Source organism: Aulonocara stuartgranti, assembly GCF_965226115.1.
Source record: "Aulonocara stuartgranti genome assembly, chromosome: 9".
In the NCBI taxonomy this organism is placed as follows: Eukaryota; Metazoa; Chordata; class Actinopteri; order Cichliformes; family Cichlidae; genus Aulonocara; species Aulonocara stuartgranti.
The window spans coordinates 10800935-10820717 of NC_138960.1; the positions used below are offsets into that span (position 1 = coordinate 10800935).

General features: G+C 42.5%; 2 protein-coding genes and 1 long non-coding RNA gene across 6 annotated transcripts in view; 1 reads left to right on the forward strand and 2 right to left on the reverse strand.

Moving 5' to 3' along the window:
* Positions 1-8623, forward strand: part of LOC309714481 (protein NLRC3-like) — a 58594-nt gene extending 49971 nt beyond the window's left edge. For all 4 annotated transcript variants that reach the window (XM_082546982.1, XM_082546983.1, XM_082546985.1 and 1 more), the window contains exons 8-10: positions 2779-2952; positions 6963-7009; positions 7175-8623. In XM_082546982.1, coding sequence (XP_082403108.1) covers positions 2779-2952; positions 6963-7009; positions 7175-7698 — 745 coding nt within the window. In that variant the 3' untranslated portion in view covers positions 7699-8623. The remainder of the gene's footprint in view (positions 1-2778; positions 2953-6962; positions 7010-7174) is intronic.
* Positions 8624-8718: 95 nt separating this feature from the next.
* The window catches only part of LOC309714510, a 35843-nt gene continuing 24778 nt past the window's right edge, over positions 8719-19783 (reverse strand). Inside the window, exon 2 of the long non-coding RNA XR_014278955.1 lies at positions 8719-9170. This is a non-coding gene — a long non-coding RNA (uncharacterized lncRNA). The remainder of the gene's footprint in view (positions 9171-19783) is intronic.
* LOC309713933 (uncharacterized protein) lies at positions 15334-16495 on the reverse strand. Its single transcript, XM_082545859.1, has 2 exons — positions 16403-16495; positions 15334-16315 (listed from the first exon to the last, which is right to left on the reverse strand). Exon 2 carries the CDS (start codon positions 16250-16252, stop codon positions 15464-15466), a length of 789 nt encoding a protein of 262 aa, XP_082401985.1. The 5' UTR covers positions 16253-16315; positions 16403-16495; the 3' UTR covers positions 15334-15463.

Sequence of the window (19783 nt, forward strand, 5' to 3'; positions counted from 1 at the left end):
TGGATTATATTATTGATCAAAGAAAAACATTGTTAAATTGACCTATTATTCATATTTATATTAATTGGTAAATGGTAAATGGCCTGTATTTGTATAGCGCTTTACTCAGTCCCTAAGGCCCCCAAAGCGCTTTACACATTCAGTCATTCACCCATTCACACACACATTAACACACTGGTGATGGCAAGCTACATTGTAGCCACAGCTGCCCTGGGGCGCACTGACAGAGGCGAGGCTGCCGGACACTGGCGCCACCGGGCCCTCTGACCACCACCAGTAGGCAACGGGTGAAGTGTCTTGCCCAACGACACAACGACCAAGACTCTTAGCCTCTGATTTACAAATTTTATTTATTCATCTTCACATCATTTTTTTTAAATCATGGACTATGAACCTGTGTGTATAACATGCTTGTATAACAGAACATTTCATTACTGTAAACTTAATGTTTTTAACACAAGAAATAAAAGCATAACCTGTGTATTGACAAAACCTTAGGGCAGTGAAAAAAGAAATCAACAGCACCTATCAATTGTAAAAATGGATAAAATAAATAAAAAAAACATTCAATAACACAAACAAATTGCTCTGAAAGGTAAAAAATTACACAATATAAGGCACTAAATATAATAAAGGAAACATTTTCTATATCTGATCCTGTGGCAATGAAGTTGAAACAGATAAAGTGCTCTTTTGTCTTTTGCAGAATTTAGTCCGGTTTATCAATTTCCGATACATAGCCATTAACCATAACCGATGACCTCTGTGTCTTTATATAGGAATCTATGCGTATCAATTGGTTACTCCTTTCAACCTTTGTGTCCCACCTTGAGAATCTATATGTTTTTGCCTCAGATAAATTGGGGCCGCAAAGCAATTTTTAATAGCAAGATTTAATAACATATGTGCTGTAATCTTTGCTTTCATTGTGTTAATGTATTACTTCCTGTTACAACACAATGTGGTGTTTTTTGCTTAAACCTTTCAGTGCAATAATTGCAAACTTTTACATATTGACTTATTTTATACTGTGATCTACATCTGCTTTTGAAAGCACACTTTCATTTGAACCACCAGCAAATTAAACTCGTAGTATGTCAGTAGCAGTATGGTCTGTGGTTCTCCAGCTGTGTCACCACCACTTTCCTGCTCAGTGTCAAATGTTTAGTTATTCATCTGTCTCTTCAACACTAAAGGTACTTCACTGTTCTGAAAATATTCATGCTAAAATTGAAAAGATTTTTTTCTCAGGGTGATGCTGAAAAAACAGTTTGAGCATTTGTTACTTTGAGGTTTGACTTTGACTGTAATCATTATCTTCTAAATGCTCCCACAGAAGTTTTCAGTTGCTCCAAAATGCTGCAGTGAGATTACAGAGACAGAGGCATTGAAAAAGAGATCGTACTTCTCCCATAATAGCTTCTATTACCCCATTTTCTGGACTATAAGGCACACTGTCACTGAATGGGTCTGTTTTCATAAATAAGGTGCACCGGATCATAAGGCACAACAACAAGTTGTGCCTTATAACAAACTTTATTTGTCACATACACAATCACACAACATGAGTGTTGCATGCTTGTGTCTGAGCTGCGAACAGGCTGCAGATGTAGCCACACTCTTCCCGGGCTTAGTTAAAACAGCTGTGCAAACGTGACACCGGTGATAGTTTGATCGGAACGTCAGGGAAAAGCCTGCGGGATGCGACCCAAAGGCCCATCCCGAGAGCAGAGAAACTGCCCCACACTGTCTGCAGACACAGGAGGTGGCTGAAAGTCAGGGGGCAGAGGGAGGGAAAGCCCTGAGAGCAGCCACTGGGTCCTCAAAGGCCTCCAGCTGATCCCCAGGGCCCGAAGCTGGGACATCAGGAGCAGAAGTGTAGCTCACCACTGACTGGGACCCCGGCTGGCCGCGCAAACCCATGACACGCGGGCAATACACTAGATAGGGAGAGGATGGTGGAGGATGGAGAACTGTCACCCGCTGGCTGAGGTTTCAGACACAGTGAGTTCGGACTGGCTCGTTAACCGGCGAACCACGGGCAACACACCAGGGGACACAGCCTGCAACAGCAGGTTGAGCAAGGGATGTGACCCGAAGGTCCGTGCTGAGAGCCAAGCAGCCACTCCGCACCGTCCTTGGACAGAGGAACAGCAAGAGTGAACTCGTGAACGAGACACCTGTAGGCTGCCAGGAAGTTTAGCTCACTGAGTGAGCCCCTGAGTGGCTGCGTAAACCTGCAGTTTCCTTTTAAATTCAGAGTTTATAAAAATCCTTTTCTCATGATTTCCCGAATGATCAGGCCATAAAGAAACAATAATACCACATTTACTTTTGCAGGTTAAAATTGTGGTTCTTAGTGTTTCCAAAAAGTAGAATTAGATAATTAAACTTGAAACAATAGTGTTAAATGGACTAACTTTTATATAGCGCTTTATACAGCATCCCACATTCACCCAAGCACTGTTTTCCAACTAAAATTCATACTCTGATGGATGCAAATGGGGGTTAGTATCTTGCCGAAGGATATTTGGCATGCAGACTGGGGGAGCCAGGGACCGAACCACCAACCTTCCAATCAGCAGATGACCTGCTATACCTCCTGAGCTATAGCCACCCCCTTGATAATCTGACTACATAACAAGTCTTATCTAGTCAAATGGATAGATGGCCCTGTATTTGGAGATAAGAAAAACAAATAAAACAATCCTTACGTGCAGTATTCACAGATGGATTGTTTTTTTCTTTTTTTGTTTGTTTACTTTTGTCTGTCTACAGTCTATCAGGCTGTCTGATTACAGAGGAAGGCTGTACTTCTCTGGCTTCAGCTCTGAACTCCAACCCCTCCCATCTGAGAGAGCTGGACCTGAGCTACAATCATCCAGGCACCTCAGGAGTGGAGCTCCTTTCGTCTCAACTGAAGGATCCACGCTGGAGACTGGACACTCTCAGGTATGGGAATAGTATCTGATAGAGGAGGAAGAGTTGAAAACATTTTCTTTAAATAATTAAATTTTTTAATTTGTGTTTGTTTCATGCAGATGTGACATAAACAAACACACAACAAACTTCTATCTATATTTAATTATTTAACTATAATTATTTACAGCTGTGGCTCAATAATTTGTTGAAACCACTTTGGCAGCAATTACAGCCTCAAGTCTGTTTGGGACAAATAATCAATTTCTGTGCTTTTGCCTCTTTTTAAACTTTGTTTTGAGAAATACAGCATACAAAGTAGAGTACGAAATCCCATGAAAATGGAAAGATACTTAAACACAAAAATCTGACAAAACAGAGCTGGTAAAGAAAATATGAGAGGTTTAAATGTGGCTGCGTGTAGTCAATGTGAGGGTACTCATTGATGTTCAGTCCACAATTAACGCATTTGAGCAGAGGAAAACGTGGGGATTAAAATGATGATAAGAGAAAAACAACAATAAATTATTATTATGTTGTGGTCAGTAATGTATTACACAGTAATTGTCCATTTCCTTAAAATAATGCAGTACATTGGTCTTTCAAAAAATGCAGACCAAACTGCAGTTGTTTGTATTCACTTACACAGCATGTCTGTACAATTTACTGGAGTCATCAAAAACAGCAGACAGCAGTCATATCTCAAGTCTAATAACAGAAGACGGGAAGCTGTTTTGATCCTTAATGACTGTGTCAGTCGTTATAACTTACAACACACAAGGTCAATGTAGACCTCATACTAGCAAATTAGACTAGCACCAACAGGGAGTGCAGAATTATTAGGCAAGTTGTATTTTTGAAGAATAATTTTATTATTGAACAACAACCATGTTCTCAATGAACCCAAAAAACTCATTAATATCAAAGCTGAATGTTTTTGGAAGTCGTTTGTAGTTTGTTTTCAGTTTTAGCTATTTTAGGGGGATATCTGTGTGCGCAGGTGACTATTACTGTGCATAATTATTAGGCAACTTAACAAAAACCAAATATATACCCATTTCAATTATTTATTTTTACCAGTGAAACCAATATAACATCTCCACATTCACAAATATACATTTCTAACATTCAAAAACAAAACAAAAACAAGTCAGCGCCCAATATAACCACCTTTCTTTGCAAGGACACTCAAAAGCCTGCCATCCATGGATTCTGTCAGTGTTTTGATCTGTTCACCATCAACATTGCGTGCAGCAGCAACCACAGCCTCCCAGACACTGTTCAGAGAGGTGTACTGTTTTCTCTCCTTGTAAATCTCACATTTGATGATGGACCACAGGTTCTCAATGGGGTTCAGATCAGGTGAACAAGGAGGCCATGTCATTAGTTTTTCTTCTTTTATACCCTTTCTTGCCAGCCATGCTGTGGAGTACTTGGACGCGTGTGATGGAGCATTGTCCTGCATGAAAATCATGTTTTTCTTGAAGGATGCAGACTTCTTCCTGTACCACTGCTTGAAGAAGGTGTCTTCCAGAAACTGGCAGTAGGACTGGGAGTTGAGCTTGACTCCATCCTCAACCCGAAAAGGCCCCACAAGCTCATCTTTGATGATACCAGCCCAAACCAGTACTCCACCTCCACCTTGCTGGCGTCTGAGTCGGACTGGAGCTCTCTGCCCTTTACCAATCCAGCCACGGGCCCATCCATCTGGCCCATCAAGACTCACTCTCATTTCATCAGTCCATAAAACCTTAGAAAAACCAGTCTTGAGATATTTCTTGGCCCAGTCTTGACGTTTCAGCTTGTGTGTCTTGTTCAGTGGTGGTCGTCTTTCAGCCTTTCTTACCTTGGCCATGTCCCTGAGTATTGCACACCTTGTGCTTTTGGGCACTCCAGTGATGTTGCAGCTCTGAAATATGGCCAAACTGGTGGCAAGTGGCATCTTGGCAGCTGCACGCTTGACTTTTCTCAGTTCATGGGCAGTTATTTTGCGCCTTGGTTTTTCCACATGCTTCTTGCCACCCTGTTGACTATTTTGAATCAAACGCTTGATTGTTCGATGATCACGCTTCAGAAGCTTTGCAATTTTGAGACTGCTGCATCCCTCTGCAAGATATCTCACTATTTTTGACTTTTCTGAGCCTGTCAAGTCCTTCTTTTGACCCATTTTGCCAAAGGAAAGGACGTTGCCTAATAATTATGCACACCTGATATAGGGTGTTGATGTCATTAGACCACACCCCTTCTCATTACAGAGATGCACATCACCTAATATGCTTAATTGGTAGTAGGCTTTCGAGCCTATACAGCTTGGAGTAAGACAACATGCATGAAGAGGATGATGTGGACAAAATACTCATTTGCCTAATAATTCCGAACTCCCTGTATAGTACAAATAACACCATCTATTACTGTGTCTGAATGTGTGGTATTGGCACTGCCAGTTTAGGCCTAAAGAGATATGAGTTTTAAAAAAAGACCACCTAATTTAAATGTATTCATTACATGCTTGTTAAAAGCTAACTTCTATAAGCACAATAACCAGATGAAACATATGGCAGTGTTTATATGTAACATAGGCAACCTTAAAATGTTTCGTATGATTCAACTGTGGGATTTAACTGAATTCTTTAGAAGGACAGGCTAAATTACTTTATTTTCAACTTTAAGGCCAACCTAGATTTTAACTATTTAACAGGCCACTAATCTAGTTTATCGCTTTGCGCTTTCACAACCAAACATGTATCTAAACACATTGTTTTAATAAAAAAATACTATTGATATTATTATTATTACTGTTATTTAACATGTAATTAAACAGAAATGTTCATTAAATATAAAAGCAGTTTGCTTATGTTGTTAAAGAAAGGCTAGATTTGACATTAAGAGATGTTCAAAGGCAACAAAAAAAAGCCTTAAAAGAAATACGGGGTTTAACAATATGTAACGTTATAAAGGTTCATAAGGGTGAAGCTTTTCCAGGTTTGCTCATCATATTTCAGAAAAAAAACCCTGTGCACCATGAACATGCGGACTGATCTATGCCAGAGAGGAGGAAAGCAGTGACATGGAATTTTCAAACCATATTGTTTTGTCCTTCCGCACTGAGAAGCAAAATTTCCATCTTACTTAGTTTTTCTAATTTAAGACAACTCAAATAAACTGGGTTGATCGACTTTTTGGATGAAAAGTACTGGTAACCTACTTAAACTGAGTTCTAATAACAAGTTGATAAAAACTGAGTTCAGTCTACTTAACAGAAAATTTAAAGATGCTGACACACACAGACGCAGCGGCTCACTGCTCCTCACATTCGGTGCTTTGTTTTTTACTTTTTCCATGTGTATATGTGTGGGTGTATGCGTTTTCTATTACTATACATCAAGTGGAGTCCACTTACAGTCGACCTTTTGAGTTTACACTGTGCAAGGAACATTATGTCGGACTATCACCACTTCCATGGCATTCCGGAGGACATACTAAGAACTCCAGGGTCTCCATGGTTGGTTCTTCCCAGCGGTAAGCCAATGAGGAAACATAAACAAAGGAGGCAAAAGCGTGGCTGCACTAGCAAAGCTAAAGAAACAACCATTTAAGCCACCGTTTCCGAGTATCTTCCTCTTCAACGTCAGGTCCATAACCAACAAAAATGACAAACTGAGATTACAAACTGCAGTCAACAAGTATGTACAGGACAGCAGCATTGTACTATTCACAGAGACTTGGCTGCAGCCATCAATTCCGGTATTTACCAATACCTTATCCGTAGATTAATTCCAAACAGCTCTCATGTTTCCTCATTTTTCCAATCTCCTAACATGGGGACGTGTTGGGTGCCCGGAAGCCTAACATATTGACAATTTTTCACCTAGAATAAAATGTTATGCTTTGGGAGGGAGAACCTGTTGGGACTGAAGTGTATTTGTGAAACTGTTGGACTGTTCCATTATCAGTGTCTAACATTATGTGTATGACAGCGATGTAATGTCCATGTGTGCATGCTGAAAGAGACTGTGCTGGTCTGACCCCCCTCCTCCTTTCAGGGTGGAGCCTGCTGGAGTCCAGTGGTTGAGACCAGGTCTGAGGAAGTGTAAGTGTGTTTTTAATGTGATCCATGAAAACAAAGCAGCACACATTCAACCATCTTCAAACTGTCACATCACTCATTCACATCTCTGATGTCAGGAGGCATCAAAGTGTCAATCAGATGATGGATCAATAACTGCAGCTGGATTGTGTTTGTTCTCTCCACCAGATTCCTGTCAACCCACAATTGACACAAACACAGTACACAGAAACCTCAAACTGTCTGACAACAACAGGAAGGTGACACATGTGCATGAGGTTCAGTCGTATCCTGATCACCCACACAGATTTGATGTTCATCAGCTGCTGTGTAGAGATGGTCTGACTGATCGCGGTTACTGGGAGGTCGAGTGGAAAGGAGAGGTTTGGATAACAGTGAGTTACAGAAGCATAAGAAGGAAAGGAGTCAGCAATGACTGTTATTTTGGAGAGAATGATCATTCCTGGAGGTTGTATTGCTCTGGTGCTGGTCCTATTTATGTTTGTCACGATACCAAATTCGTATCCACCACCACCTCCTCCTCCGTCTCTAACAGAGTAGCAGTGTACGTGGACTTTCCTGCTGGCACTCTGTCCTTCTACAGAGTCTCCTCTGACACTCTGATCCATCTCCACACAATCAACACCACATTCACTGAACCTCTTTATCCTGGATTAAAAGTCTTTATGGGTGCCTCAGTGTGTCTGTGCTGAGTTGAGTGTAAAGAGTGTCCTCCTGTTAGAGAAACACTGACTGTTGAACAGATAGTTCAGTCTGTACATGTCTGTCTCTTTCACTCAGAAACACGTTTTCAGATTCATGGATTCAGTTGATGTTTTAAACTATTGATTGATGATGTGACTGATTCCTTGTAAATTTCTTCATCTTCAGGCCTGAAGCTCCGTTTACAACCAGCTCCTCTGCATTTTCATCAAGCCTGAGCTCCTTAAAATGAATCCAAATGTTTGATTTCTCTTTCTTAATGGGATTTTTCCAAAGTCTCCACATGCTCTTACTGTTTCACTCATTGTTGGAAGCTAATAATTTGAAAATGTTTCAGCCATATAAGCTGAAAATATTGGCTCAATAGTTTTAAATGCAGTTATAACCAGAATATGATTGTTTTGAGGGATCATAATGCATATGGCTTATCTAATAAACAGCAAAGGCTTCAATCCTGATTTGAAAGTAGTCTTGTGTTTTTCCAATGTTGAACAAGAACATGGTGCAGGATGTTGGTACCAGCTTGGTTATCAAACACATGAAATATGTAAATATGTGTGTATGGCACTGCATATGTTGTGTATCACTTTAGTTTGTATGAAATATGAAAACTATCACAAAGTGTCCTGGTGAAGAATCTGCTGAAATTTCTGACAGACATTCGATTTATTGTCTTTTTGTTTTTCAGTTTGATAAAATGCTGCATGAAAAACAAAGAGGAAGTGATGACAGATGTGTTTATGTCCACAAAGCAGAATGAGCTCTGTTGCTGACAATAAGTGATGTACAAAGAGAGTGAGCATTTCTGAGGCCTTGGAAAGAAAAGAGAAGCACAATCACTGATTGTGAGCTCACCAACACACAAATTTACACTTCGTTTGTCTTCACAGAGAAAAACACACTTCTTGCTGCTGATGTTTCTTGTTTTTTTTTTTTTGTTTTTTTTTTCCTAAATGACATCAGAAACAGCAGTATGCGACATTACGTGATGGCAGAGCTTCAGTTCATCCTTTGTCATTTTTTTTTTTTTTTAATAAATAGGACAGGGGGAATGAATGAGAGAGAGAGGGGGAGAGAAAGAAAGAAAACCAAAGGGGAGAAGAGACGGTGAGAAGGGGGGGGAAGAGAGAGAAAAAAAAAAAAACTCCTGGGTCACCTGTATGGAGAAAAACAAACAAACAAACAAACAAACAAACAAAAACAAACAGAGGAGACAGCAAACAACAAAGAGCAACATAATAATAGAGAAAACAAAGCACCATCACAATAAACTAGCTAGTCATAGATATCAGTATTTACTAAGTAATAAACGATATTGTGCAGCACGCAAGATAGACAGCGCACAGTGTGCTTTGAGGCAGCAGCCAAGAAAGCTTTAGTCCGCGTCTGTGAATACCCATGTGTGCATACCTGTGTGGATCAGCATGCTTGCATTCCAAAGGTTTCTCCATGTAATGATCTGCTAGGGAGTGTGGGGGGGCCACAGCCCCGTCCTCCAGGGTGTGAAGCGGGTATGGAGGAGATCAAAACTCCAGACATCCAGAGGCCCCCAGAACACAAGAGACCATGGAAGACCAACAGAGGGGCAGCCGCGCCACTGTCCCAGTAAGAGCTGAGGAGAGTCCCAGATGAGGGCTCGCCCAGCAGCCGCGGAGCAGAAGTCAGGGGGAGTTGCAGTGACGCGCCCGTGAGCTCCGCCGGCCCCCAGCTGCGCCTGAGTGACCGAGCCCTAGGCCGAGAGGCCGGGGGCACCCCACCTCCAAAGGGGCCCGAGCGAGCCCCAGGCCCCAGGCCCCGATAAGCGGCCGCCAAGGAGTGAGCCGGTGTGTACCCGGACGCCCACCCCCAGACACAAAGAACCACCAACACACCGACACCTGAGGGAGTCCGCCACCGGCAGGGGAAGTGGTGGTGGGTGGAGATAGGCCTCCAAACCTTGGAGGGCCTGAGGTGTCCCCAGAGAGGTGGCGTCTGATACCCAACCTGACATATAGACACAGACATACAGGCACACACAGACACAAACATCCATTCCCACCCTCATGCTCTCATATGCACTCACTCCACACTCAACCAACGTGGAGACAGACATAAAGAGACGCTGTAAACACAATCACACTCCCCAAGCGTACTCTACAAACCGGGTCTAGGTACCCTTGCCCCTGGAGGGGGGAATTGCACCCAGACCCAGGTGGTGTTACCCTTTTCCCTGCGGTGGGGAGAGGCAGACCACCCCGACTCCGCAGCAGCAGGGAGGCCCCACACCCCAGACCGCAGTCGGACGGCCAACTCCTCCTACTAGCCCTCCCGCTCCAGCAGGCCGCAGAGAATGGGGGTGGGAGAAGACTCCAAACCTCCCTCCACCCGCTCATTGTAGTGTTGATGCATATGTGTTCTAAGGTGCAATTAAAACCCAGGAGGGCATGGAGCTACCTGCCAAGGAGCAGCAGGTAAGCGCATAGTCCCTCCTGCTAACCCTCAATGACTAAGTGTATTTAAAATTGAGAGGTGGGCAACGACGTCAGGGGTGAGGTTGTACACCCTGATGGTGATTTGGACTCCGTGATTGTGCCCACCCCCAAGATCCTATATGTATGTGTAATGAGAGTGTGAATAATGTGAATGTCTAAGTTGTGGGATAAAATTGAGGCAGAGGCAGCCAGAAGGGGACAGGGGGGGGGGGGGGGGGTAGCCTCCTCTGCACCCTGGTGACATACCCCCACTCCAAGGCCCTGCATGTGTGGGTGGTAACCCCTCCCTGGGGCCAGCTCCCCCGCTGACCCCAGTAGGCACTCCCACCCTCCGCGACCCGCCAGGGAAGGGGGGCCCAGGCCCATCAGACCGGGGCCCAGTGCAGTAGCGCCCCCCGGCTCCACAGAGCCCTGGACAGTCCACCCAACCCCACCACAGAGAAAACTGCACCCACCCCACCAACCACACATCTTCCAGACTACATAAGACGGTAAACGCCCAGGCTGAGATCTTCCTCCACCTCTCCTGTATCTCCCCCTCCTGCAGAGAGTTCCTGAGAGAAGAAAGCTCCTGCAAGATGTGACCATCCCCCCCACCAGTTGAAGAGCCCCCCAGGCGGCTCGATGCACCGGCGGCACCCTGCTCCAGGGCCGGGCCCCCATGCACCCACCCGCCCACAACCCCAGCAGCACACCAACCAGGACCCGAGCCCCCGAGGCCTGGCCCGGGCCCCAGCCCAGAGACGGAGCGCCCCCAGAACCTCACGCCCATCCCGGACCCACCCAGGGGCAGCCAGGTTGCCAGGTCAGTAACCCGCGTCCGTCAGCACAGACCCTCCCCTAGCCCCGCTGCACGCAGCCGCGAGGAAACAGTCACCTGAGAGCCAACAGAGCCCTCAACCGCACGTGACCGCTACCCCGGGTTGAGCCCCCCAAGGAAGATGCCTCCGGGGAACCCCCCGACGCCCTAAGCCTGTCCCTACCCCCTCACCAATCACAACAGTGAAGGCGGGACCAAACTATGACCCCCCACCCCCACTAGGTGATGGAGCTGATAAAAGGGGCCCAGAGCAATTGATCTAATGTGGTGGCAGAGGCTGTGTCAAGACTAATGTAATCTAATAGATAATTTCTATATTGGTTAGAATTAAGATTATTTTTATTTTTCCAGTTCATGAGGACTGTTTTCTTGGCTATGCATAGGGCAGTGAAGATCATATGGGCTATATTCTTTTCTGAAGTGACATTATCTAAGGGGGAAGTTGGAATGTTACATTTCAGACACTTTGATAAGTCTTCACATATCTCGCGCCAAAACTTTTGCACTGGTGGACAGAACCAAAGAGCGTGGATGTAATTGTCTGGTGTATTGCCTTGACAGTGTGAGCAGTTGTTGGAAGATGTAAAGCCCATCTTGAACATCCGATGACCTGTATAGTGCACTCTATGAAGTATTTTGTATTGTATTAATTGCAGACTGGGATTTTTAATTAATTTAAAAGTTTTTAAGCAAATCTGAGACCAGAAGTTTTGGTCTAGGTTGACTGATAAATCTGCTTCCCACTTTGCAGTAGGAAGGGATATTGATTCATCTAATTTAGAAAGTGTTCTGTATATTTTAGATAATAATTTGGGGGATTTAAGAGTAAGAAAATGTGCCGCACTTAGTGGTGTTTGTAATTCAACTTGACTGAGGTTAAATTTCTTTTTTACTATGGATTTAATTTGTTGATATTCTAAAAAGCTTGTCTTGTTGATCCCATATTGTTCAACTAGTCTGTCAAATGGAATAAATTCTGTTCCCTCTAATATATGTTCTAAGTATTTAATTCCTTTACAACTCCATTCTGGGAAATTAATCATATTATTGTTTTGTAATATGTCAGGGTTATTCCAGATAGGTGTACGTTTGCATGGGATTAATGAAGACTCCGTTATTTTTAGAAACTCCCACCATGCTGTCAGAGAAAAGCTGATGTTGATACTTTTAAAGCATTCATGTCTTTTGATGTTTGAGCTAATAAATGGTAGGTCTGAAATCTCTAGATCCTTGCATAGTGCCTGTTCAACATCTAGCCAGGGCTCAACTAAGAAGGTATGTTTTAACCATTCTGAGATGAACTGAAGCCTGTTGGCTAAGAAGTATTGGTGAAAATTAGGCAGATCTAATCCTCCTCTATCCTTGGTTCTTTGTAGCGTTTTTAAGCTAATACGCGGGGGTTTATCTTTCCAAAGGAATTTGGAAATATATGAATCCAGAGATCTGAACCAATCTTGTGATGGTTTGTTAGGGATCATCAAAAATAAGTAATTTATTTTTGGCAAGATCATCATTTTTATAGTGGCGACCCTTCCCATGAGTGATATGGGTAAAGATTTCCATCTAGTCAGATCGCCTTCTACTTTCTTTAGAAGTGGGATGTGGTTTAGTTTAGTTAAGTCTGAAAGCTTAGGAGAGATATTAATACCTAAATATTTAATATTTCCGGATTGCAGTGGGGCAGAGGAAGAATTATGGAAGGAGCAGTTAATGGGGAGAACTGTAGATTTTGGCCAGTTAATTGAATAATCTGAAACTCTTGAAAACCAGTTTATTAAAGTAATTACCTCAGAGAGGTTGGTTTGTGTGTTTTGCAGAAAAAGCAACACATCATCCGCATAGAGACTGATTTTATGTTCTATGTTCTTACATTTTATGCCCTTAATTGTTGTAGCCTGTCTAAATGCTGCTGCTAGAGGTTCGATAAAAATTGCAAAAAGTGAGGGGGAGAGTGGGCATCCCTGTCTGGTGCCCCTCAGGAGACAGAAGCTGGAGGATGTCTGGTCATTTGTTCTGATACGAGCCGTTGGGGAATTGTATAATATTCTTATCCAGTTTATGAAAGAGTTTCCAAAACCAAATTTGTGTAAAGTTGCGAATAAAAATTTCCAATTAACTCTGTCAAATGCTTTTTCTGCATCTAGAGATAATATTATGGCTTCGATGTTTTTATCGTATGAGTAGTCTATTAAATTAAGTAATCTACGAGTGTTTGTTGAGGAGTGCCGACCTTTTATGAAACCAGTTTGGTCAGGATGAATTAAGAGGGGGGTCATTTTCTCTAATCTCTTTGAGAGAGTTTTGCAGATTATTTTAAGGTCTACATTTAAAAGAGAAATTGGACGATAGCTTGAGGGAAATAAAGGGTCTTTGCCTGGTTTTAGCAGGAGACTAATGTTGGCAGAATTCATATTTGGTGGTAGTCTGCCCTTTTCCTCGATTTCCTGCAACATGCTGTGGAATACTGGTGCCAAAATTGTCCAGAATTCTTTGTAGAATTCTGCAGGGAAGCCGTCTGGACCTGGAGCCTTATTATTGGGCATACTTATCAGGGCTTCCTGGAGTTCACTTGGCGTCAGTGGCGAATCCAATTCCATTGCTTGACTGTCTAGTAATTTTGGAAGAGTTACGTTGTCAAGAAACAGATCAATTTCATTTTTAGATGGGTTTATTTGTGGTGAGTATAAAGTTTCATAGAAATCCCTAAAAATGTTGTTTATTCTTCCAGGATCATATATTGTGTTCCCCGATAAATCTTTAGCAGCACATATAGTTGTTTTTTCTTTATTTATTTTTAGCTGGTTAGCTAGAAATCGACCTGATTTGTTACTGTGTTCAAAATTCTGCAAGCGAAGTCTTTGTATAAGGAATTGTGTTTTTTTATTAATAGTTTCATTTAATTCTAGTTTTGTTTTGCATATTTTGTTCAATGTTTCCTGATCTTGGTGGGACGCGTAGGCTTCTTCTAGTGATTTGATGTTTTTTTCTAATTCCTGAATATTTTTGTTTTCTTCTTTCTTTTTGTGTGATGAGAAAGAAATTATTTTACCTCTCATCACAGCTTTCCCTGCTTCCCATAGAACAGAAGCAGATATTCCGGGAGTGTCATTAAAGTCTAAATATGAAGTCCATTCCTTTTTAAAGTATTTAATAAAGTCTTCATCTTTAAGTAGTGATATATTAAATCTCCAGTTTTTACTTGGCGTAGTATTATTCTTGTGCATTAGTGTTAAAGATACAGGAGCATGATCGCTGACAGCTATAGGATGAATCTCAGTGTCTGAAATGTCACACAGCAGTGAGCTGCTGACCAAAAAATAATCCAGACGAGAGTAAGAGTGATGAACATGCGAGAAAAAAGTATATTCCTTACTGGTGGGGTGAAGAGAGCGCCATGCATCGCAAAGACCAAAGTCGTTCATATACTGTTTGATTATATTTGTGGACTGCCAATTACGCTGAGTTCCTGTTGTGTTGAGCCTATCCATTTCTTCATTTAGTCCAAGGTTGAGGTCACCGCCAAGAATGAGTGTGCAATCAAGGTGTTCAGAGAGTGCACTAAAAAAACCGTGGAAGAATGAGGGTTCATCAACATTTGGACCATATATACTAACAATACATAGTTTTTTGTTCAATATTGATAGTTTAATAATTAGAAATCTACCCTCTGGATCTATAACTGTATCGAGTACTGTAAAATTAACATTTTTATGTATTAAAATTGCTACTCCCCGTTGTCTAGAATTATAACCGGCTGCAAACACGTTAGGAAACTCAGGTGTTTTAAGTTCATTTAAACCTGTGACAGGTTTGTGAGTTTCTTGTAATAAAACAACATCTGCCTGTAGTTTTTTAAGCTGGTTAAATATTTTTAACCTCTTTCCTCTGGAGCCAGCTCCATTTACATTCCATGTGACAAACCTCAGCATGCCCTTAATTGTGCGTGTATGTCTAATGATGTATGCTGGGTGTTTCGTTTAGACAGGTGGAGAGAATATGGAAACATCCCTTGTTTGTAAATAGAAAGAGAAAAAGAAGTGTGGTGAGAGACTCCATAAGTCTGACTATGTGTGTGAATATTCACTAATATGAACAAGCGTGGCTTGCTTATGTGTCCTGCAAGTCTGTGCGTGCTGTGAGGCTGTTGTGAATGTGCTGTCGTTGAGCTGATGTGTTTGCGTGATCGTGTTGTGAAAATATGGAGAAATAGAGGGTGTTGTTTGTAGGTGAGTGGGGAAGTAGGTGACCACAGCAGTGAAAGACAAGAGAAAGAAAGAAACCACATGAACTGTGAGCGACAACAAAAAAAAGGAAACGAAAACATTCCAATTAAAGCAATGACGGAGGGTGACGGTGTTATATCTGCTATGACATCCTACTGATATTACTAGGTTAAACACATTTTAAAGGAGAAAGTGTGAATGAATAAGAAAAGAGTGTAGCGGGTTCTTATCTGGAGTGCAGTCAGTATAACCACGGTGTGGTGCCGGGGTCGCGGTACAGCTGTCCGTCCACGTAGAGCCGGTCCACAGCGATGACAGCACGGGAGCCTTTCTGGATAAAGCTACGTCGAACTGGGAACAGGACCTTGCGTCGTTCCAGGATCTCTTTGGGGAACTGGTCGTTCACGCTGAAGTCCGTTCCTTTCAGCTCTCTGCCGCGACTCTTCACCTGTTCCTTCTGTTTGAATTGACTGAATTTGGCCACAATAGGCCGAGGTCTCCCGGTCCGCGACCGCGCGCCCCCCAAGCGATGTACTCTATCGAAGTCGATGTTCTTTACGGTGTCCTCCGGCAGCTTCAGGTGGATTTTAATGAAGCTTTTCACCGTTGCCTCTGCGTCCTCTCCGGCAGTTTCTGGAATACCAGAAAACACAAGATTATCTCTCATGCTACGGGCTTGTAGATCGATAACGGACTCTTTTATTTTTTTATTTTCAATGTTTAGCTGGGTCACGTTATCGGTGAGAGATTTAACCGACTCCCGTAGCGTGGCATTTTCAGCGGCAAGCGTTTCCACCTGCCGCTGGCTGAATTCCAGGGATTCTCTCAGAGATTTAAATTCCCGGTGTAAAATCTCCACCAGGGACAGCCTCGCATCGAAACTGGACAATCGCTTGTCGATTGACTCCAGGATTTCTGCGATGTCTTTGCCGGCAGGCGATGTTGTACCGGGGGAGTCTGCCTGGCGACTTCTCTTCGATGACGGCGTCTCGATTTTGGCCGGGGAAGATGCACTCTGGGCCTTATGCATTACTAAATCTTGAAAACAGCGGTCGATGTAATCTTGGAGAGCGTCTAAACTCTCCCCGTTGTCCTCCAGGGTGTTAGAGATGATAAAACAGATGTTGTTAGTTATATGACAATTGATTAGTATATTTGGTAATACTGAAGCTTGGAAAACCTTTGTTAAACTCTATGCTACCATTTGCTTTTTCTCCGCCAAAATCTCCGGCGTCTGACGTCACCTACAACATCACTTCCGTCACTTACCTCACTTCCGTCCGTCACTTACCCTTTCATGCTGCTGATGTTTCACAATAAAAGCCACGATAAGAAACAGAAAAGCTGTAAAAAACATTTGATTGAATTGGGGGAAATGTCTGAATCTATCTAGTGTGATATTATTCTGTTATCATATGTTACCTTATATATGTAATCAAAGTAGTTGAATTATAATAACAGCTGTAGGACATATATTATCCTTTAGTTTAGATGGTGTGCTGTGTATGTAGTTTAGTCCTCATTATACTTTTGGGTTAAAAGAACATAATCATTTTGTAGTTCATTAGATAAGTGTGCATCACTCTGTATCCTTGATCTGCTGTGAATGTCTTACACTGTTTTCTTGACATGCTTTATTGTTGAATCATAAAAAGAAGGTTGTAAGCAGGAGACTTGGTGTCTAGGGCAGAAGAGATAAATCACATTCCATACCCCCACCTTCCTTAGAGCAGAAAGACAGGGAGCCAAGGTCAGGAGCCAGTCTCGCTAAGAATTAGAAAAACATGTGAAGATGTAGCTTTTATGACTAGGTGGGGGTCGTCAGAAGCTATAAGAGGCTGTGTAACCCGTCACCATTTTGAGATTTGCTGTGACCCTCTTCATGCATGTCTCCCCATCATGATGGTTCTAATGTTCATAAGTGTTGAATTGTATGGAAATAAATGATTGTTGATTGAGCATTTATACACCGAGTACTGTCCTTCCTTCAGCCCAAAGATTAAAAGAATTGGGAGATTTCAACAACTTGGTGCCGTGTGACCCGGATCTTTGGTGTGCTGAGGAGGTGCAGATTTGGCCTGTGGTGAGATCGTGAGGCGAGGCGAACAGAGGGCGGCCTAAAACAGAAAGGTAAGCACAGCCTGTTGTATTATAAATACCAAATGTGCATATTGGGCTTTCCAAATTAATCTGTTTGCTGAGTTACACGTATTTTCACATTAAATTTGTCGGTGTCTGGTTTTTGGCGCAAGATACTAACAACATAAGTTGAGGCTGAATTCCAGTGTGTTAGATAAACTGCTTCTACCGAGAAACTAATAATACACTACGTTGAGCTAGTTGCAGTTAAACTGCTTCTACCGAGAAACTAATAATACACTACGTTGAGCTAGTTGCAGCCCACTTTACCTTCCACATTTAACTTTGTTTAAGACTGGCTTCTGTAGCAATAATACATTAGAATATCTTTTGGAGACGCGGCCATAAGTCCAGTACATTGAAAAGAGGTTTTGAAGTTAGTTTATGATGTCGGTTAAGTCCACGTGGATGCGGCTATAAAATTGAATATAGAATTAAGGAAAAGCAGATGCTGGCTCACGGTGCAGTTGAGCACTGGCAACGCCAAAAGCGCAACACGTCCGTAGGTTTTGGTTTATGATACGGCCGTGTTCCGGTGATGCGGCTGTGAGTACAGTAGTGAGGGGTGCTGGTTTCAGCACATGGAATAGAGGTTTGACGGTGGTTTATGGTGTCGGTTGAGCCTCGAGGGCTGCGGTCATAAAATAATAAGTAAAATTTTACTTGCCATGAAATAAAGGTAAAGCAGAACCTGGTTTATGGTATCAGTAATAGTTTTGCGATGCGATTTTGCCCCGTTGTGGCGGCTATAAGCGCAGAGAAAGGGGTATTTTGGTCTATGGTCCGGTTGTGCTTCAGAAGAATTCTAACAGTTGAGCTCAGAGGTTTCTGTGTAAATTTCTGCTGATGAAAAGCGCTCTCTGTGGGTCTCACTGTGGGTGCTGTGTGTGAGGCGCGCTCTGAGTGTGTTTCTGTGTGTGAAGTGTGAGCACAGTCACAGTGACGGTTGATGTGTGACTAGGAGGACACTAGAGCAAAGACACATTTTAGGATCAAAGGTTGATGCCTAGTGGACCTGTAGAAACTAATTTTGTTCATGGTGTGGCGACCCTCCTGTCTGTGGACGCACAGGCCAGTCCAGCGGCGTCTGGGTGCCGAGGTGGTGACTTGGGAACTGAGGACTCCCGCATAGCTACAGAAAAACCCTGGAACCGCAGTGTAATCACGGGTTCACATTTATTCTGGAATAGAACAAGACACATTTTGCGAACAAAGGTTGAGTCTAGATTAGTAAAGAAATATAAAAAGGTTGAATTCCTCGTTTCAGTGGTTGAAATTGTTGTGTGCCTGTCCCCTGACGAGTGTGAAATTAAATAAAGAGGGAATTTGGAGCCATATAGAGATAGACGGGCATAATTGGGTGTATTACTCTGTGGTGTAATAAAAATAAAAATAAAAATAAAAATAAAAAGAGAGATAGTAAGAGGTGTGTAGTGGAGAATTATGGAGGAGTAGAGAGAGGAATGTGTTGGGAGACTGGCGTGCAGTTTACGCTGTCAAGGTAGGCGAGTTGCCTGCTTATCTGTTTAACAGTGATGAAAATGAAATTAAATAAATCTCTTAGTGTGTTAATACAGGAAGCTGCGGACCTGGACCAACTGCCCCCACAGCACAGCGGCCGAAGCAAAATTATAAGTAATGGGAACCACACCCAGCACGAATCAGCAGCTGTGAAACAGACAGCAGCGAGGAGAGAATTAGAGGAGAAATGAAGGGTTTAAGAGCACATGAAATTGGGTTGAATTTTGGGGCCAACGGACTTGTGGAGGTTGGGAAGGCGTCCGGAGCATCACAACAAAAGGTGAAACAAAAACACACACAAGCAGAGAAATGTGAGAGAAAGGCTCCTTTTAAGGTAACGCCTAGTTTGAGAAAAAGTTAAACCTGCCTGCCTACAAATGCACACACATGCAATGAAAAAACAGCTTACACTCATGAACATGTGAAGATTTTTCCAGCAAGGTTAAAGCAAAAAAAAAAAAAAAAAAAAAATTAACATACTTCTGTTGTTAAATGATGAAGTTTATCCATTACTGACAAAGAAACCCTCTGGGTTGCAGGACAACAATTTAACTTCAAAAAAAGAAAAAAGAAAAAAAAAAGACACTGGTCTGACCAACCAGTGAAGACACGACAAATTTAGTGGTTAAAAGATTCAAATTGTGACATGTTTTCTGCTGATTGATTAATACAAGTGATTACTGAATGAAAGAAAATTCCTTTTTTTGGGCTTTTAAACATGATCTTAAGAATTTTAACAGGTACCTGTGTTGTCCTGTCAGCTTGGTGGGTTATGAGTTGATTATATGGTGAGAAAAAACAAAAAAAGGGGGAGAGAAGGCTGACACAGGGCCTGGTCCCGTAGTTTCTCCCCTTTCTGAATAACACAGCCAACACAACATCATTTTCCTGTTCGTCTGTT

What these genes read in the sequence shown, in the direction of transcription:
- LOC309713933 (XM_082545859.1), bottom strand. Translation starts at nt 16,252, where the DNA reads ATGCATAAGGCCCAGAGTGCATCTTCCCCGGCCAAAATCGAGACGCCG.